Source organism: Schistocerca cancellata, chromosome 1, assembly GCF_023864275.1.
Source record: "Schistocerca cancellata isolate TAMUIC-IGC-003103 chromosome 1, iqSchCanc2.1, whole genome shotgun sequence".
In the NCBI taxonomy this organism is placed as follows: domain Eukaryota; kingdom Metazoa; phylum Arthropoda; class Insecta; order Orthoptera; family Acrididae; genus Schistocerca; species Schistocerca cancellata.
Genome location: NC_064626.1, coordinates 946,247,277 through 946,262,815, shown reverse-complemented (window position 1 = coordinate 946,262,815; position 15,539 = coordinate 946,247,277). Strand labels below are relative to the sequence as shown.

Sequence of the window (15,539 nt, the reverse complement as noted above, 5' to 3'; positions counted from 1 at the left end):
AAGGAGGATAAATTTCCTTACAGGTATAATACTGTACAATGATTTCACATTACTCTAATGAAAATTTAGCTATTTCACAGTTACACATTTGGGAAAAAATAATTGTTAATTTTTTGCCAACGGAAATTATTGTAAAGAGAGATTAAAGCGTCTATCCCGAAACCACGCCGCTTCGGGAATCTGTAAAAGCACCGCAACTGCAGTCGGTCCAGCCGGCTGCACCAGCCACCACAACATTCATTCCACGTAACACAGGTAGCCACACATCATTTGAAGCAAAATGGACTCGGTCTACAATTACTTCGTCGAGTCATTCACAGTTAAAAAGAACACTTTCTGCATTATTTTGAAAAGAACGAGTTACAAAAGATTACACAACATTACATACATCTAAACTCGGTTTACAACAGGAAAAGGTCATTGATGGCAACACATTTCGACTAGACTAAACTTATCACAACGGTAGCTCAAATGTGTGTAGAATCAACTCTCCCTGCGTCAGTATTTCCTAAAGTTTCCAGCATCACTTCCGTTCGTATAAGACCAGTTCACATTTATCTCAGCCCCTAAAGCACCAGACTGCTGATATATGATGAAGCAGTTACCACTCCACATCGAAAGTGCGTGTTAGTCGAAACGACTTGGAGAAACTGAACGAGAATGCGGACCTGTTTGCTGCCTAACTTATTTGGTCACTATAATCTATGACATCTCTCTAATCAACTACAGAGGTGTTTTCGAACGGCAAGTACTACTTGTATGAAAAGTAAGACGTCGTTGAGTGGAACTGTTCTCCACTAACATTATTGCTTACAATGTGATCCGCTGACGAGTGGCTTACGAAAGCCACGCATTCCTGTGCGGATCCTTCTACGTTAGGATATAAGGCAATATAAACATCTCGGTAACTACGGAAAGTAATGCACTTTTCGGCTACAGCTAACTTTAAAGAATAATGCACAGAGCTACTTGACTGTCGTAATTTAACACGAATTCATTTGATAATACACTAGCGTAGTTTCCGAGCCAGATATATACGTCTAAAAACAGATGTCAGAACTCATTTGTTCCACATTTTTTGAAAACTGTTCTGAAATACACTAGTAAAACTAGAAGTGATATTTTTAAATGCTTTTCTGACTTTCAATTAACTGATCTTCTGATGGTCTCTGACAAGACTAGGTAAGTTATGGAAGTGATGTGTTTTTCGTCATTTTTCATCTGTCAGTAACTTGTAGCCACAAGGTAATGCAGCTTTTTCTGTATTTTATTACAAAGCAGTCGTAGATAAGATTCTCCAAAAATGTGAACAAGAAAATATCAAATGACACATCAAATTTATTGTTATTATAAAAGGAGACAAATGTAGATCAACCACATTTTTCTCAGCAACGGGACAGCAGTCCTTGGGTCTGCTGTACATAGAAATATCGCCCTTCTCTTTTAAAAATACTTTATAATAGGTACGTAAGGAGATGGGTTGCTGGGAGAGAGAGACTGAGGCATCGGCGCAGTTATCTTCTGTCCTACGATGGATGACATCCAAAGCAAGCTGTAAAACATTCTGCATCCAAACGCTACCGTTCATTACTTGCACAATCACACCAGGTATTCTTTGCCGACACGAATGAGCGTGAACCAGCACACTCATTTCGAAATGTTTGTTTAAAAATAGACATCACAAATACTTCGCATACCCTATAAAGAATAACTCGCCCGCAGTATAGAACAACATACTGTTCTGTTATTTAGTCAAACAATAAGTAGGAATAAAACTTTTTGTGTAACAGGTATCACTGTGAACAAGTGCTTCGTAGCCATAAATCTCTGACTGTATGTTCCAGGAGCAGTCACACAACGCCCACCTTACAATAGACAAAGGCACGGATTAATGGATGCTTTAGAAACCTAACTTCAAGCGTAGTATTTGGTTTCTATTTCGACGGAGATTGCTACACTTCTAGAGACTAGTTACAACTGAATACTAAAGTGTATTACTGCTCGTGCAAACCAGCTAAACAGGTGTCTACCCTGCTGCGGAAAATGAGTAAATGCGAAACACATGAAAAAAGTCTCAACTGTTAATCCATGAGGACATGATAATATGTATCACACAAATTTTTTATAGAAAACTCTGGTCTTAAATGTCCAATGGTGAGTGTTCGCATAAAGAGTGCGTACCTGCCTAATTTATTCGTTTTTCTAGGTAGAACTTCGTGTGCTCATCACGCATTACTTTTAAAATAAAGTTCTAGTAAAACAAATATATCCATAACACACTTATAATGACTTAATATGAATTTAAACTGATAACTGATTATTGTACAAAAAAAAAAAAAAAAGAATTGAAAGACAAACGACGAACTGTGCCACACGTGATGTGTATTTGACCATTTAAAGTTAATGATCATTACGAGTATTTTATTTTCTAGAAGAGAGTCAAGTTTCTTGCGCAGGATAATTGTACGACAGCACTGTAAAACAAACGTATGCACCAATGGTGATGGATGTCTGATTGAGGAAGGTGAAAGTGACTGGTTTCGAAAATTATACGTGAGAGACCATCGTGTTTGTTATTCGGTGAATGTGATGTCTCAGTGGGATGTGAGAAGGAATGTTTATCAAAATCATAGACGACATATGAAAGGTAACTGAGGAATATAGGAAATATTACCGATTTTATTTAATGATATACTGACAGAAACTATACCAACCGCTTGGAAGAATGTTTTAAACGATGATTTGTGTGTGTAAAGGAAACAATTACGCCAGGAATTATTACAATAAATACTACCAGAAACCAATTAAAGAACAATGGTGCATATACACTGAAATAAAGATATTATTCATAAATGATAAATCGGTCTACCCAACAACTTAACAGTAGATATTTCTCAAAGTTCTACAAGATATATGTCATAACAAAAAAATGGAATGATGAAGAAGAAATTCTAAAAACCGGAATGTAGAAGCAAACAAACTAGTCCAGCCCGAAGGATATACACAACAAGGGATGGGTTTAGTTAATAACTCAGAGTGAAAGGATTGCAATGAGAAGAGGTTATTTTAATGAATTAAACTACAACTCACTAGATCTACATGAAAAGGGAAACATATTAAACTTAAATGTCTTGTTGAATTGTGATGCAAAATAATGTGCGTATCTGCCTTTTTGATATTACGCAATAGAAGAAATGCGTATTTGATGTGCCCGTCTTCACCACTACCTTCCTTAAACTACACAATTCGGTTACCATTGAGGCCAATAGCGCATAACAGTGAATCAGCCTTGCGCTGTCAAATTCTTCTCAGTTCTACAGCTGCGCTGCAGTAAATAAGATGTACGTAAGTCTTTTTCTTATAGTTTCTTTCTTTCTTTCAGTTTACGGAAGAAAGCTGTTAACTTTAGATGTTTTGGCAGTGAAATATCTTCCGAACGGCAACAGATGAAGAGCGTCACACCACTGTCTAAGAATAAGCTCTTGTTTAATGGCAGTGTGTTACGTATTTGTTGAATACAGCAAGATATCTCATATTTAATGACAATTTTTCGCAAATATGACTACCGCTGGATCATGACATTAACTACACTTGCGTAAAAACGGAAAATGTGTTGGGTGACACTAATCCTACTAACAGTGGTCCCTTTTCTCCGATGCAAATGCATCTTCCCTCTTTCACTTTACAGGTTTACGTTGCCTTCCAAACAGTTAAGCTTGCGTAAGACTGCTTGGGTGCATAGCCTTCCATTAATGGTCCCTACATTCTACAGTTGTGATACCAACATCCTGATGTTTTCCTCTTATTGTTTCACTCGTACGAAAATATGTAGCAAGAGTCGGCTGTCTTCTTACTACATTAGAAAAATAGAAGATAACAAACAGTTACTATTGCATGTAATGAAGCAGGGGAAAGACATGTATACTGTTCTCAGGGTAACGATGTTAACAGAGGTCTTAATACAACTATATAAGTATTCTGTAGACGACTGTAATCAATTGACAGCAATGCACATGTACAGGGTGCATTGTCCTAAATATCTGCACACAACAGAACGTAGTACGTTCTAAGTAGTAAAGTACGAAACACACACACAACTATTAGTTTTTTCCTAATACGGATACACATTTTTAAAACGAAATGGATACCACTGGTGATTTCTAAACACATGTCCTCCACCACACTGGATCGATAATGGAATTAATTTTGTCTTTCAGCAAATATTCGGAAGAGCGCTCATACTCATGTGTCATTGGTTAGATTGTTAAATGTTCCTTTCGTGACGAAAGTTCGAAACTGATCAATAATAACTACTAGAAGCACCAAATTTGAACAAAGTACCTATGACAGTTCCACGTTTAGATCGTTCAAGTATATCGGACACAAATGCCGCAGTAGAACATATGATAGTATAGACACTGACTTGTCCACTGCGATTGGCTAGACTGAGGACACTGTCTGCAGTGGCGTGATGTAAAAAGACGTCGCCGGGTAAAAAGTGATGAACTCGTCCAACATTTCCGCAAGCGAAACATCGAAATGGTACATGCCAGGTGAATGCACAGTACTTGACTGAGGAACTGCAGTGTTCTTTCTTAAAAAGATCTCACCATGTCATCACTGTTCCTGGCTACTGTGCGGGAAATGTCTACGGACCACAAGATAACCCCCGCACTCGGCTATCGTAACGTTCCGCGACACTTCCTGTGACGTCAGCGCCCCGGACTGAAACAGGTATAAGTGCGGTTGCCTACACCTGGAACCGCAGGCGCCTGACACGTGGAGCCGGCTGCGCCGCGGCACTTGCCGGCGACAGCGTGGCCGCACCGCCGCCGACGCCGCCGCCGGCGCCGCCCTCCGTCCGCTACAAGTCGCACGCCGGGATGCGGAATGCCGGCCGGCAGAAGCGCGCCTTGGCGGCGGCACGCGGCTTGTCGCGCTCGTCGGCGCCGACCGTCGTCGTGGTCGTCGGCGGGGAGTCCTCGTCCTCGACGGCGGCCAGCCGCTGCAGCTTGTGGCGGCGCGCCACGGGCGGCTCGGCGCCGCTCAGCGACAGCGAGCTGGAGGACGAGTGCGAGCGCAGCAGCGCGTCCGCCACGACGCCGCTGTCGACGGTGACGTCGCTGCGCGCCGAGTCCTGCCGCACGGCGCTGCCGCCGGCGCTCGACCCCGAGTCCTGGCGCCAGTCCGCGGGCACCCCAGAGGATGCGGACCTGGCCGACGGTGGCGGCGAGGCCACGACTACGGACGCCGCCGGTATGGCCAATGCGTGCTCCAGGGACGTCTCCTGCAGTGCAATAAAGTCGGAATAACGTCAGGTGCATACACCTACAGTTAAGCACATGTGCATTAAGTGGCGAAAGGAGATGATGATGATGATGATGATGATGATGACGATGATGATGGGGAATACAATGGAGGAGACGAAAGTGACAGGGTTTTTTGGGCACCTAACACTGACATTCAACGCCTAATACTAAATTGAATGGTTAAAAAAACTTGTACTACAGTAAACCTTAATACATATTCCTAACACTTCTTATGCACATACATACACTCGTAGCCCACACACACACACACACACACACACACACACACACACACACACATATATATATATATATATATATATATATATATATATATATATATATAAATTTGAAAACTGAATAAATCGCGGAATAATGTAGATAGAGAGGTACAAATTGACACACATGTTAGGAATGACATAAGGTTTTATTAGAACCAAAAAAATACAAAAGTTCTAAAAATGTCCGACAGATGGCGCTCCATCTGATCAGAATAGCAATAATTAGCATAACAAAGTAAGACAAAGCAATGATGATGTTCTTTACAGGAAATGCTCAATATGTCCACCATCATTCCTCAACAATAGCTGTAGTCGAGGAACAATGTTGTGAACAGCACTGTAAAGCATGTCCGGAGTTGTGGCGAGGCATTGGCGTCGGATTTTATCTTTCAGCATCCCTAGAGATGTCGGTCGATCACGATACACTTGCCACTTCAGGTAACCCCAAAGCTAATAATCGCACGGACTGAGGTCTGGGGACCTGGGAGGCCAAGCATGACGAAAGTGGCGGCTGAGGACACGATCATCACCAAACGACGCGCGCATGAGATCTTTCACGCGCCATCTGTCGGACATTTTGTGACCTTTGTTTTTTTTTTTTTTGTTCTAATAAAACCCCATGTCATTCCAAGCATATGTGTAAATTCTTACCTCTCTATCTACATTATTCCGTGGTTTATTAAGTTTTCAAATTTATACTGACTTTTTGATCACCCTGTACATGGTGGTCCATTGATAGTGACCGGGCCAAATATCTCACGAAAGAAGCATCAGATGTTCAGATGTGTGTGAAATCTTATGGGAATTAACTGCTAAGGTCATCAGTCCCTAAGCTTACACACTACTTAACCTAAATTATCCTAAGGACAAACACACACACCCATGCCCGAGGGAGGACTCGAACCTCCGTCGGGACCAGCCGCACAGTCCATGACTGTAGCGCCTTACACCAAAATAAGCATCAAACAAAAAAACTACAAAGAACGAAACTCGTCTAGCTTGAAGGGGAAAACCGAATGGCACTATGGATGGCCCGCTAGATGGTGCTGCCATAGGTCAAACGGATATCAAATACGTTTTTTTTAAAAATAGGAACCCCCATTTTTTATTATATATTCGTGTAGTACGTAAAGAAATATGAATGTTTTAGTTGGGCCACTTTTTTAGCTTTGTGATAGATGTGTAATAGTCACAAACGTATAAGTACGTCGTATCACGTAACATTCCGCCAGTGCGGACGGTATTTGCTTCGTGATACATTACCCGTATTAAAATGGACCGTTTACCAATTGCGGAAAATGGCGATATCGTGGTGATGTAGGGCTATTGTGATCAAAATGCCCAACGGGCGTGTGCTATGTATGCTGCTCGGTATCCTGGACGACATCATCCAAATGTCCGGACCGTTCGCCGGATAGTTACATTATTTAAAGAAGCAGGAAGTGTTCAGCCACATGTGAAACGTCAACCACGATCTGCAACAAATGATGATGCCCAAGTAGGTGTTTTAGCTGCTGTCGCGGCTAATCCGCACATCAGTAGCAGACAAATTGCTCGAGAATCGGGAATCTCAAAAACGTCGCTGATGAGAATGCTACATCAACATCGATTGCACCCGTACCACATTTCTATGCACCAGGAATTGCATGGCGACGACTTTGAACGTCGTGTACAGTTCTGCCACTGGGCACAAGAGAAATTACGGGACGATGACAGATTTTTTGCACGCGTTCTATTTAGTGACGAAGCGTCATTCACCAACAGCGGTAACGTAAACCGGCATAATGTGCACTATTGGGCAACGGAAAATCCACGATGGCTGCGAGAAGTGCCGGCCAAGCACTGCAATCCTGCCGATGCAGTGCAAAGAAGGACCTGTTGCAGAAAGGGTCATGCAGTTTCTACATTGTGTAGATATGGATTTGTTGTTGTGTATATGGCTGTATGCAGCATGTTGGCACAACAAGTGACCTCCTAAGATGTAAAATAGCCGTCAATTTTAACAGAGGTATCAGCAGTCCAACAGTGTCTACTATGACTATGACTATGACGTTGGGCTTCCATCGCCACACCTTCTTCTAGCACTAAGTCCTCCTTCCTGGATTTTATGTCTTTCCAATGGTGGGCCACCTCTATGCTCTCTCCAGCAACTGGCGGACTCGTGCCCTGTAGGCCAACAGGCCTACACTGGGACGGTATTGCCAATCACCCTTTTGCACTGGTATGGACATCGTGGTGCCACACGCCGTCATTCGCAGGGGTGAGATCCACTACCAAAGCCTGTCATCCTCTGAAAATATTTTGGCAGTCTTCCGCTCCGTAGGCGCCGCCGTACAGCAACTAACTGAGGCGTGCATCTCAGCGAGCACCAGGTTTCAGCATTCCTGAGCGCGCACATCACGGCCTACTTGCCGACTGCTCGCCGCACACCTTGCGCCATCCTTAGCATGTGCTGAGAGGGAGCGTGGCCGCCACGCCGCAAAACTATGAGTGTTGTCACATGAGTTTTAATAATATACACTATCTGCCATTAAAATTGCTACACCACGAAGATGACGTGCTACAGACGCGACATTTAACCCATAGGAAGAAGATGCTGTGATATGCAAATGATTAGCTTTTCAGAACATTCACACAAGGTTGGCGGTGGTGGCACCTACAACGTGCTGACATGAGGAAAGTTTCCAACCGATTTCTCATACACAAACAGCAGTTGACCGGCGTTTCCTAGTGAACCGTTGCTGTGATGTCTCGTGTAAGGAGAAGAAATGCGTACCATCACGTTTCCGAGTTTGATAAAGGTCGGATTGTAGCCTATCGCGATTGCGGTTTATTGTATCGAGACATTGCTGCTGGCGTTGGTCGAGATTCAATGACTGTTAGCAGAATATGGAATCGGTGGGTTCAGGAGGGTAAAACGGGACGCCGTGCGGGATCCCAACGGCCTCGTATCACTCTCAGTCGAGATGACAGGCATCTTATCTGCATGGCTGTAACGGATGGTACAGTCACCTCTCGATCCCTGAGTCAACAGATGGGGACGCTTGCGAGGCAACAACCATCTGCACGAACAGTTCGACGACGTTTGCAGCAGCATGGACTATCAGCTCGGAGACCATGGCTGCGTTTACCCTTGACGCTGCATCACAAACAGGATCGCCTGCGATGGTGTACTCAACGACGAACCTGGGTCCACGAACGGCAAAACGTCATTTTTTTCGGATGAATCTAGATTCTGTTTACAGCATCATTATTGTCGCATCCGTGTTTGACGACATCGCGGTGAACGCACATTGGAAGCCTGTATTCGTCATCGCCATACTGGCGTATCACCCGACGTGATGTTATGGGGTGCCATTGGTTACACGTCTCGGTCACCTCTTGTTCCCATTGACGGCCCTCTGAACAGTGGACGCTACATTTCAGATGTGTTACGACCCGTGGCGCTCCCCTTCATTCGATCCCTGCGAAACCCTATATTTTAGCGGGATAATGCACGACCGCATGTTGCAGGTCCTGTACGGGCCTTTCTGGATACAGAAAATGTTGAACTGCTGCCCTGGCCATCACATTCTCCAGATCTCTCACCAATTGAAAATGTCTGGTCAAGCAACTGGCCGAGCAACTGGCTCGTCACAATACGCCAGTCACTCAGTCACTACTCTTGATGAACTGTGGTATCGGGTTGAAGGTGCATGGGCAGCTGTACCTGTACACGCCATCCAAGCTCTGTTTGACTCAATGCCCAGGCATATCAAGGCCGTTATTACGACCTGATTTCTTAGGATCTATGCACCCAAATTGCGTGAAAATTTAATCACATGTGAGTTCTAGTATAATATATTTGTCCAATGAGTACCCGTTCATCATCTGTATTTCTTCTTGGTGTAGCAATTTTAATGGCCATTTTTTATATAGTTTATCTGAGCTGCCACCAGCATGCAACCTCGCCATGACCCACTGCTGCAACCCAGTCCTGCAAATATGTGGCCCTTCGCACCAGATCTGTTCCATTTTAAACAAGAAAGGAAAAGATGATGACAGAATCATACCAATCGGAAGAAGAATTTCAAAGGTAATCAATTCTACAAACATCAGAGACTGGCCTGATGAGGGACTGGTCATCCCACCAGAGTACGAAAAGGTCAAGCAGACCGACTGTTGTGAGGTACGTCACTGTAGAACAATTGGTTTCTCCGACAACAGCTATTGTCCCTAACTGTCAGCCAGTCATCCTCCTACAGTTGCTTGGCATCTCAATACAGAGGAGGGTGCGCGCTTGCACTGTTGCAGCAGAGCAAAGGAAATCTGTGTTTCTGATCATTTTCTCTACTGGGTACATTAGGTATAGAGCTGAGTGAATCAGAGCTGATAAATTTCTTCCTCGATAACACCTCATCTGTTAGTCATTCCGTACGGGATCGTATGCATCTTAGAATTAAAAACAGTGATTTTATCTGAAGCCCAAAATACGTATACACGTAACAAGATGAAGTATCGCACGCTCTGCAGCAACCAACCGCGGCATTCTCGCCTTTCCGTCTGCCACATGAGTTTCACAGTCAACGTTGACCATTTAGCATTAGACATGTTCATGAGCACCGATTTCTCATCAAAGTGTTCATTATGAGTATCAGTATGAAAGGAAACCAAGCGCTACAGAAAAAAATGATCAGAACAGTGTTTCCTGTCGGCGTCTGAAATTTTACGGCGGTGTCATTGCCTCAAATTGTAATGGTTGCGAACTGATTTTCGCCTAGAAAGCGATATGGACAGCATAGACTGGCAACTTTCCGTCTTTATGGGGAACGAATTGCAGATCCACTTTTTTTCCTGTATCCTTTCTAGTCAGATCCATTAAGAAACTATGAAAATGTACTTCCGTCGTTTCCCGCCACACTGGACAGTTACTATCGTTACATCTAGTCTCCAAAAATAGTCAATCATTCCGAAACAACTGCGTGAACAGAAAAGTGCGCAGAATGATTATACATTGTGTGATTCAGTGTCTACTTCATAGGATGAACCGGATTAACTATTAGTCACAAATATATACAGGCCTTTTATTGAAAAAAAAGTTTGAAATGATGCTAATACAAGAATTATAATAGGCATTTATCCTTGCTTAATGCATTGCTAGTCAGTATATTGGACATTTCGAGTAACGACTAAAAGTGGCCCTTGAAGTTGTTAATATTGTATAAAGTATGTTAACTTAGTTTGGAGTAAATCTTAATATGAAGGGCACAATTGCTCTACAGATAATTTTAACGGATTTGTCGTACCAACATCTATGAAAGCTCTCGAATGTACTTAAAAATGTAACAAGTTTCACCAAACAAAATTTCGACAGACAAATAGTTATGAACTTCGAGCACACCTCGAAGTATTTGTTTTGAGATTTGTAGGAAACTCTGATATCTTCAGCTGTTACTTAAGTGTGTGGTTAACAGGCTATTGCATTTACTGGCCTTATACGATCCTAAAAGGCACAGACTTCTATTGTTACGATATGATGTTTTTGCTCCAATACTGAGTAAAGACACTCAAAAATTTAGACATTTAAAACATATATTGTTTAAACAAAGTAAGGAGAAGAGGCGATAGTATTTATAAACATACATTGTCAGCTAAGCGCGCACTCGCACAGATAGGCTCTCATCGCTGAATGCCTATGATCTGTATGTATTTGTCATTTATTGAAGTGTCAGAGTAATTGACTTACTGAGTATCGGTTTGAGAGAAACTGAGATTATATCCCAAACTGGAGATTCAAAACGACGTGGCTGCACTTCAGATGAGAAGTACCGGTAGTTATTTTGAATAAGTCCCAAATGAAGTACTTTTTAGTATATGGCTTCTGTTCTCCCGTCACCCTATCAGTGATAAGACACTAAATCTCAACTTCTGTGCTTCCTTTCTGGAATAAAGTTTATACAATTTGCGCAATAGATGTACTGGCGATGTGTATATAGGAGCACAGTTTCAGTTCTATCAAGGCAGCAATGGGTTTGTATACTTTTGAATGAATACGTGCTGTGTCAAAGTACATTAGAGTGGCTTAAATGGTATTTGTATGTAAGGCTCCATCACTGAAACATGATGGTACAGTTGTGGCATACATTCAGTGGGAAATTTGTCTCTCTTGTGTTCTCTGTTAGCAACGGGTCACAGCCAACAAACTTGAAGTCCTTTAGAACAACTGGATGGCTCTTTCTAATTCCAGAGTTAGTACAATCCTCTGATACTCTAGATATAAATTATGTGGTATCTTTTTTAGGACTGACAAGACATGCAAATCAGGAGACACACATGACTCTAGAAAGAGCGACCACTTTCAACATACGCATTCCTTTGTCACGTCAAAACCTCTTCAAACAGAAATTACAACCTGTGGTCAGGTGGGCCAGGCAAAAACCTGTGAAATTTCGTGACCAGAGAAGAGTGGTGCAAGGTCTCAGTCTTCAGAGTCTGCCACAGTAGAGCTGAAATACCTCAGGCTGTGGTCTGGCGTTCCACTGCCTCGGTCCTTATGTGTCTAAAGGCGAGGCATGGTCACAACAAAGCTGTACAAATCTGCCATGAATACTCCCTGGCTAGACCTAGCACCAGGTTGACTGCTATTGAAACTGATACATATTCTACACCAGTCAATGACCCAATGTGCGATTACATACAGCCAGTATCTCCGCTTTCTCCTGGTCTATGGTCCACTGCTAGACCTGATACTGCCTGAAGTCAAACTAGCGCCATCCACATAGGCCTGTCTCCAGCGTGCCTCCAGTTGGCCTCTGGTCATCTCCAGGGGGTCTTGGGTTTAGAGCCAGTGCACTAGATGCTTGACTCTCTGAGGAAGCGGCCTGCTCTTCTACACCTGCGCCTGTGGAATGGCAGGCACCTGACGTGTCTCCTGCACTTTGCTGAGACAGATCGGAGCTGCCTTGGCGTCCTCATCTGCTGCAAGGCGGGCACACTGTCTTGTGTTTTGCTGATGTAGCCATGCCTGCCTGGTATGTTTTACTAGGGGCCATTAGGCACTGCATGAGAGTCTCAATGAATAAAGTTGTGAATGCTGATGGAGCATTTCTGATTTTGTGTCTGTCGAATAACTGGTAGTATGCATTCTACGTCCTGCATGGGGTATTCTAAATCCACCAATCTGGCATATATTACTGCCCACGATCCCAATGGTTGTTACACATTGTTATGTATCTCAGTAGATTGGTTTCCAGTGGTAGATAAATTGGCCATAATCTCTGTGAATAATGTTTCCTGAAGACCCCAGCACTCTCTGATCTATTTTCTGCTTTCCCACTTTGATCATGCTCTATGGTCGTTCCTTCCTTGCCCAGTATGGACCAGGTCAACCCACTTGAAGAAGGTCCACATGAGCCTTAACAAAATGTGTCAAACTACAACAGGATGAATGAAACCCACGCCCCTGCGAAAGTTTTATAGAGCCGCTGGTCTAGCGAGTCCCAGCTCCCAACAAACACTCAAGAATTCACAGAGAGGCTCAGACAAGCCATTGATGTTTGACATTCTCTCTTTAGTACTGAATGCGAGCCTGGATGATTGAGATTCCGTAAAATATTCTTAAACACAGCCATTGAAGAACCACTACCTGAATGTTCTAACAACCCTACCACAATAAAGGTCAGAATTTAATAACGATTGTGGTGTTGCTCACACTGCTAAATACTGCATTTTCGGGCAACAACAGTCATATTATGTGGCAGGTGTCATTAGAGCACAGTTAATAAAGTCATTTCATGTAATAACCAAAAAACTAGGCACTCATCTTTTTGTATTTCCAACGCTGGTCTCGTCGAAAAATCATGGCTCAATCGTTGAAAATCTAGGTGGTTATGATTCCAAGCTCGGATGCAAAGAGGCCTAGGTTTTATCCTGCTATACGAGGTGCATTCAAGTTCTAAGGCCTCCGATTTTTTTTCTCCGGACTGGAAAGAAATAGAAACATGCGCATTGTTTTAAAATGAGGCCGCATTCATTGTCAATACGTCCCAGAGATGGCAGCACCGTACGGCAGATGGAATTTTACCGCCAGTGGCGAGAATTAGAACTGTTTTAAATACTTAAAATGGCGCCGTTTTCCTTACTTGAACAGCGTGCAATCATTCGTTTTCTGAATGTGCGTGGTGTGAAACCAACTGAAATTCATCGACAGTTGAAGGAGACATGTGGTGACGGAGTTATGGGTGTGTCGAAAGTGCGTTCGTGAATGCGACAGGGGTTCGTGGTTGCGATAGTTTAATGAAGGCAGAACATCGTGTAACAACAAACCGAAACAACTTCAGGCTCGCACAAGCCGCTCTGACGACACAATCGAGAAAGTGGAGAGAATTGCTTTGGGGGATCGCCGAATGACTGTTGAACAGATCGCCTCCAGAGTTGGCATTTCTGTTGGTTCTGTGCACATAATCCTGCATGACGACCTGAAAATGCGAAAAGTGTCGTCCAGGTGGGTGCCACGAATGCTGGCGGACGACCACACGGCTGCCCGTGTGGCATGTTGCCAAGCAATGTTGACGCGCAACGACAGCACGAATGGGACTTTCTTTTCGTCGGTTGTGACAATGGATGAGACGTGGATGCCATTTTTCAATCCAGAAACAAAGCACCAGTCAGCTCAATGGAAGCACACAGATTCACCGCCTCCAAAAAAATTTCGGGTAACCGCCAGTGCTGAAAAAATGATGGTGTCCATGTCCTGGGGCAGCGAGGGCGTAATCCTTACCCATTGCGTTCTAAAGGGCACTACAGTAACAGGTGCATCCTACGAAAATGTTTTGAAGAACAAATTCCTTCCTGCACTGCAATAAAAACGTCCGGGAAGGGCTGCGCGTGTGCTGTTTCACCAAGACAACGCACCCGCACATTGAGCTAACGTTACGCAGCAGTTTCTTCGTGATAACAACTTTGAAGTGATTCCTCATGCTCCCTACTCACCTGACCTAGCTCCTAGTGAGTTTTGGCTTTTTCCAATAATGAAAGACACTCTCCGTGTCCGCACATTCACCAGCCGTGCTGCTATTTCTTCAGCGATTTTCCAGTGGTCAAAATGACTCCTAAAGAAGCCTTCGCCGCATCCATGGAATCATGGCATCAGCTTTGTGGAAAATATGTACGTCTGCAGGGCGATTACGTCGAGAAGTAACGCCAGTTTCATCGATTTCGGGTGAGTAGTTAATTAGAAAAAAAAATCGGAGGCCTTAGAACTTGAATGCACCTCGTATTCAATAGTTATGTAGATGCGCTTCACAAACCATTCTTGGTGATTACACTTTTGCAGGACAACGGTGATGTAAAAAAAGCAATCAGCACTCCGAATTTAAGTTACACTTCCTTTTAATTGGAATATCACGTAAACACAAAACATCACTTCTCAATACAAAAGATACTTGAAAACATTTTTCTCGCAGTCACTGTTAAAGTTCACATTTTAAAACCGGACTACAATTCGCGTCTTTCCACCATAGCGTCCAAGACTTGATCTTTTCAAGGTCCGACTCTCTAACAAGTTAACAACCAACTAACAGACGCTTACGCGCTCAAAAATCAGAGTTACAAGTACGTCAAAGATCATAATGACAAAAGAAAGAATACATATAATAACAATATTATTGCAATATAAACATATCGATGTATCAAAAGTGGAATCGAATCTGAATGTTGTCTCAGAAATATGTTGACCCAATGGATGACAACTGCGATTGTGGTGCTGTCCAAGACATAACGAGTCCTGGCTTGTCCAATCTGTTCCTAGAGATGCAAACTTTACGATTTGTGCCTGGACAAGAAAGAGGCGCTGGACCTGACCCAATACTGGGCTGAAAGACTACCATTGGTGTTCAGACATAAGAAAGTAAAGTAATTAAGGCAGACTAGTGCGTATCTACTGTGTGTTCATCTATTCAGTTCGGTTAGT

At 43.2% G+C, this 15,539-nt stretch overlaps 1 protein-coding gene across 1 annotated transcript in view; it reads right to left on the bottom strand.

Moving 5' to 3' along the window:
* Positions 1–4,864: 4,864 nt before the first annotated feature.
* LOC126117024 (uncharacterized) overlaps positions 4,865–15,539 on the bottom strand; it is a 140,060-nt gene continuing 129,385 nt past the window's right edge. The window contains exon 8 of the mRNA XM_049915039.1: positions 4,865–5,287. Within this exon, the coding sequence (XP_049770996.1) occupies positions 4,865–5,287 (423 nt within the window). The remainder of the gene's footprint in view (positions 5,288–15,539) is intronic.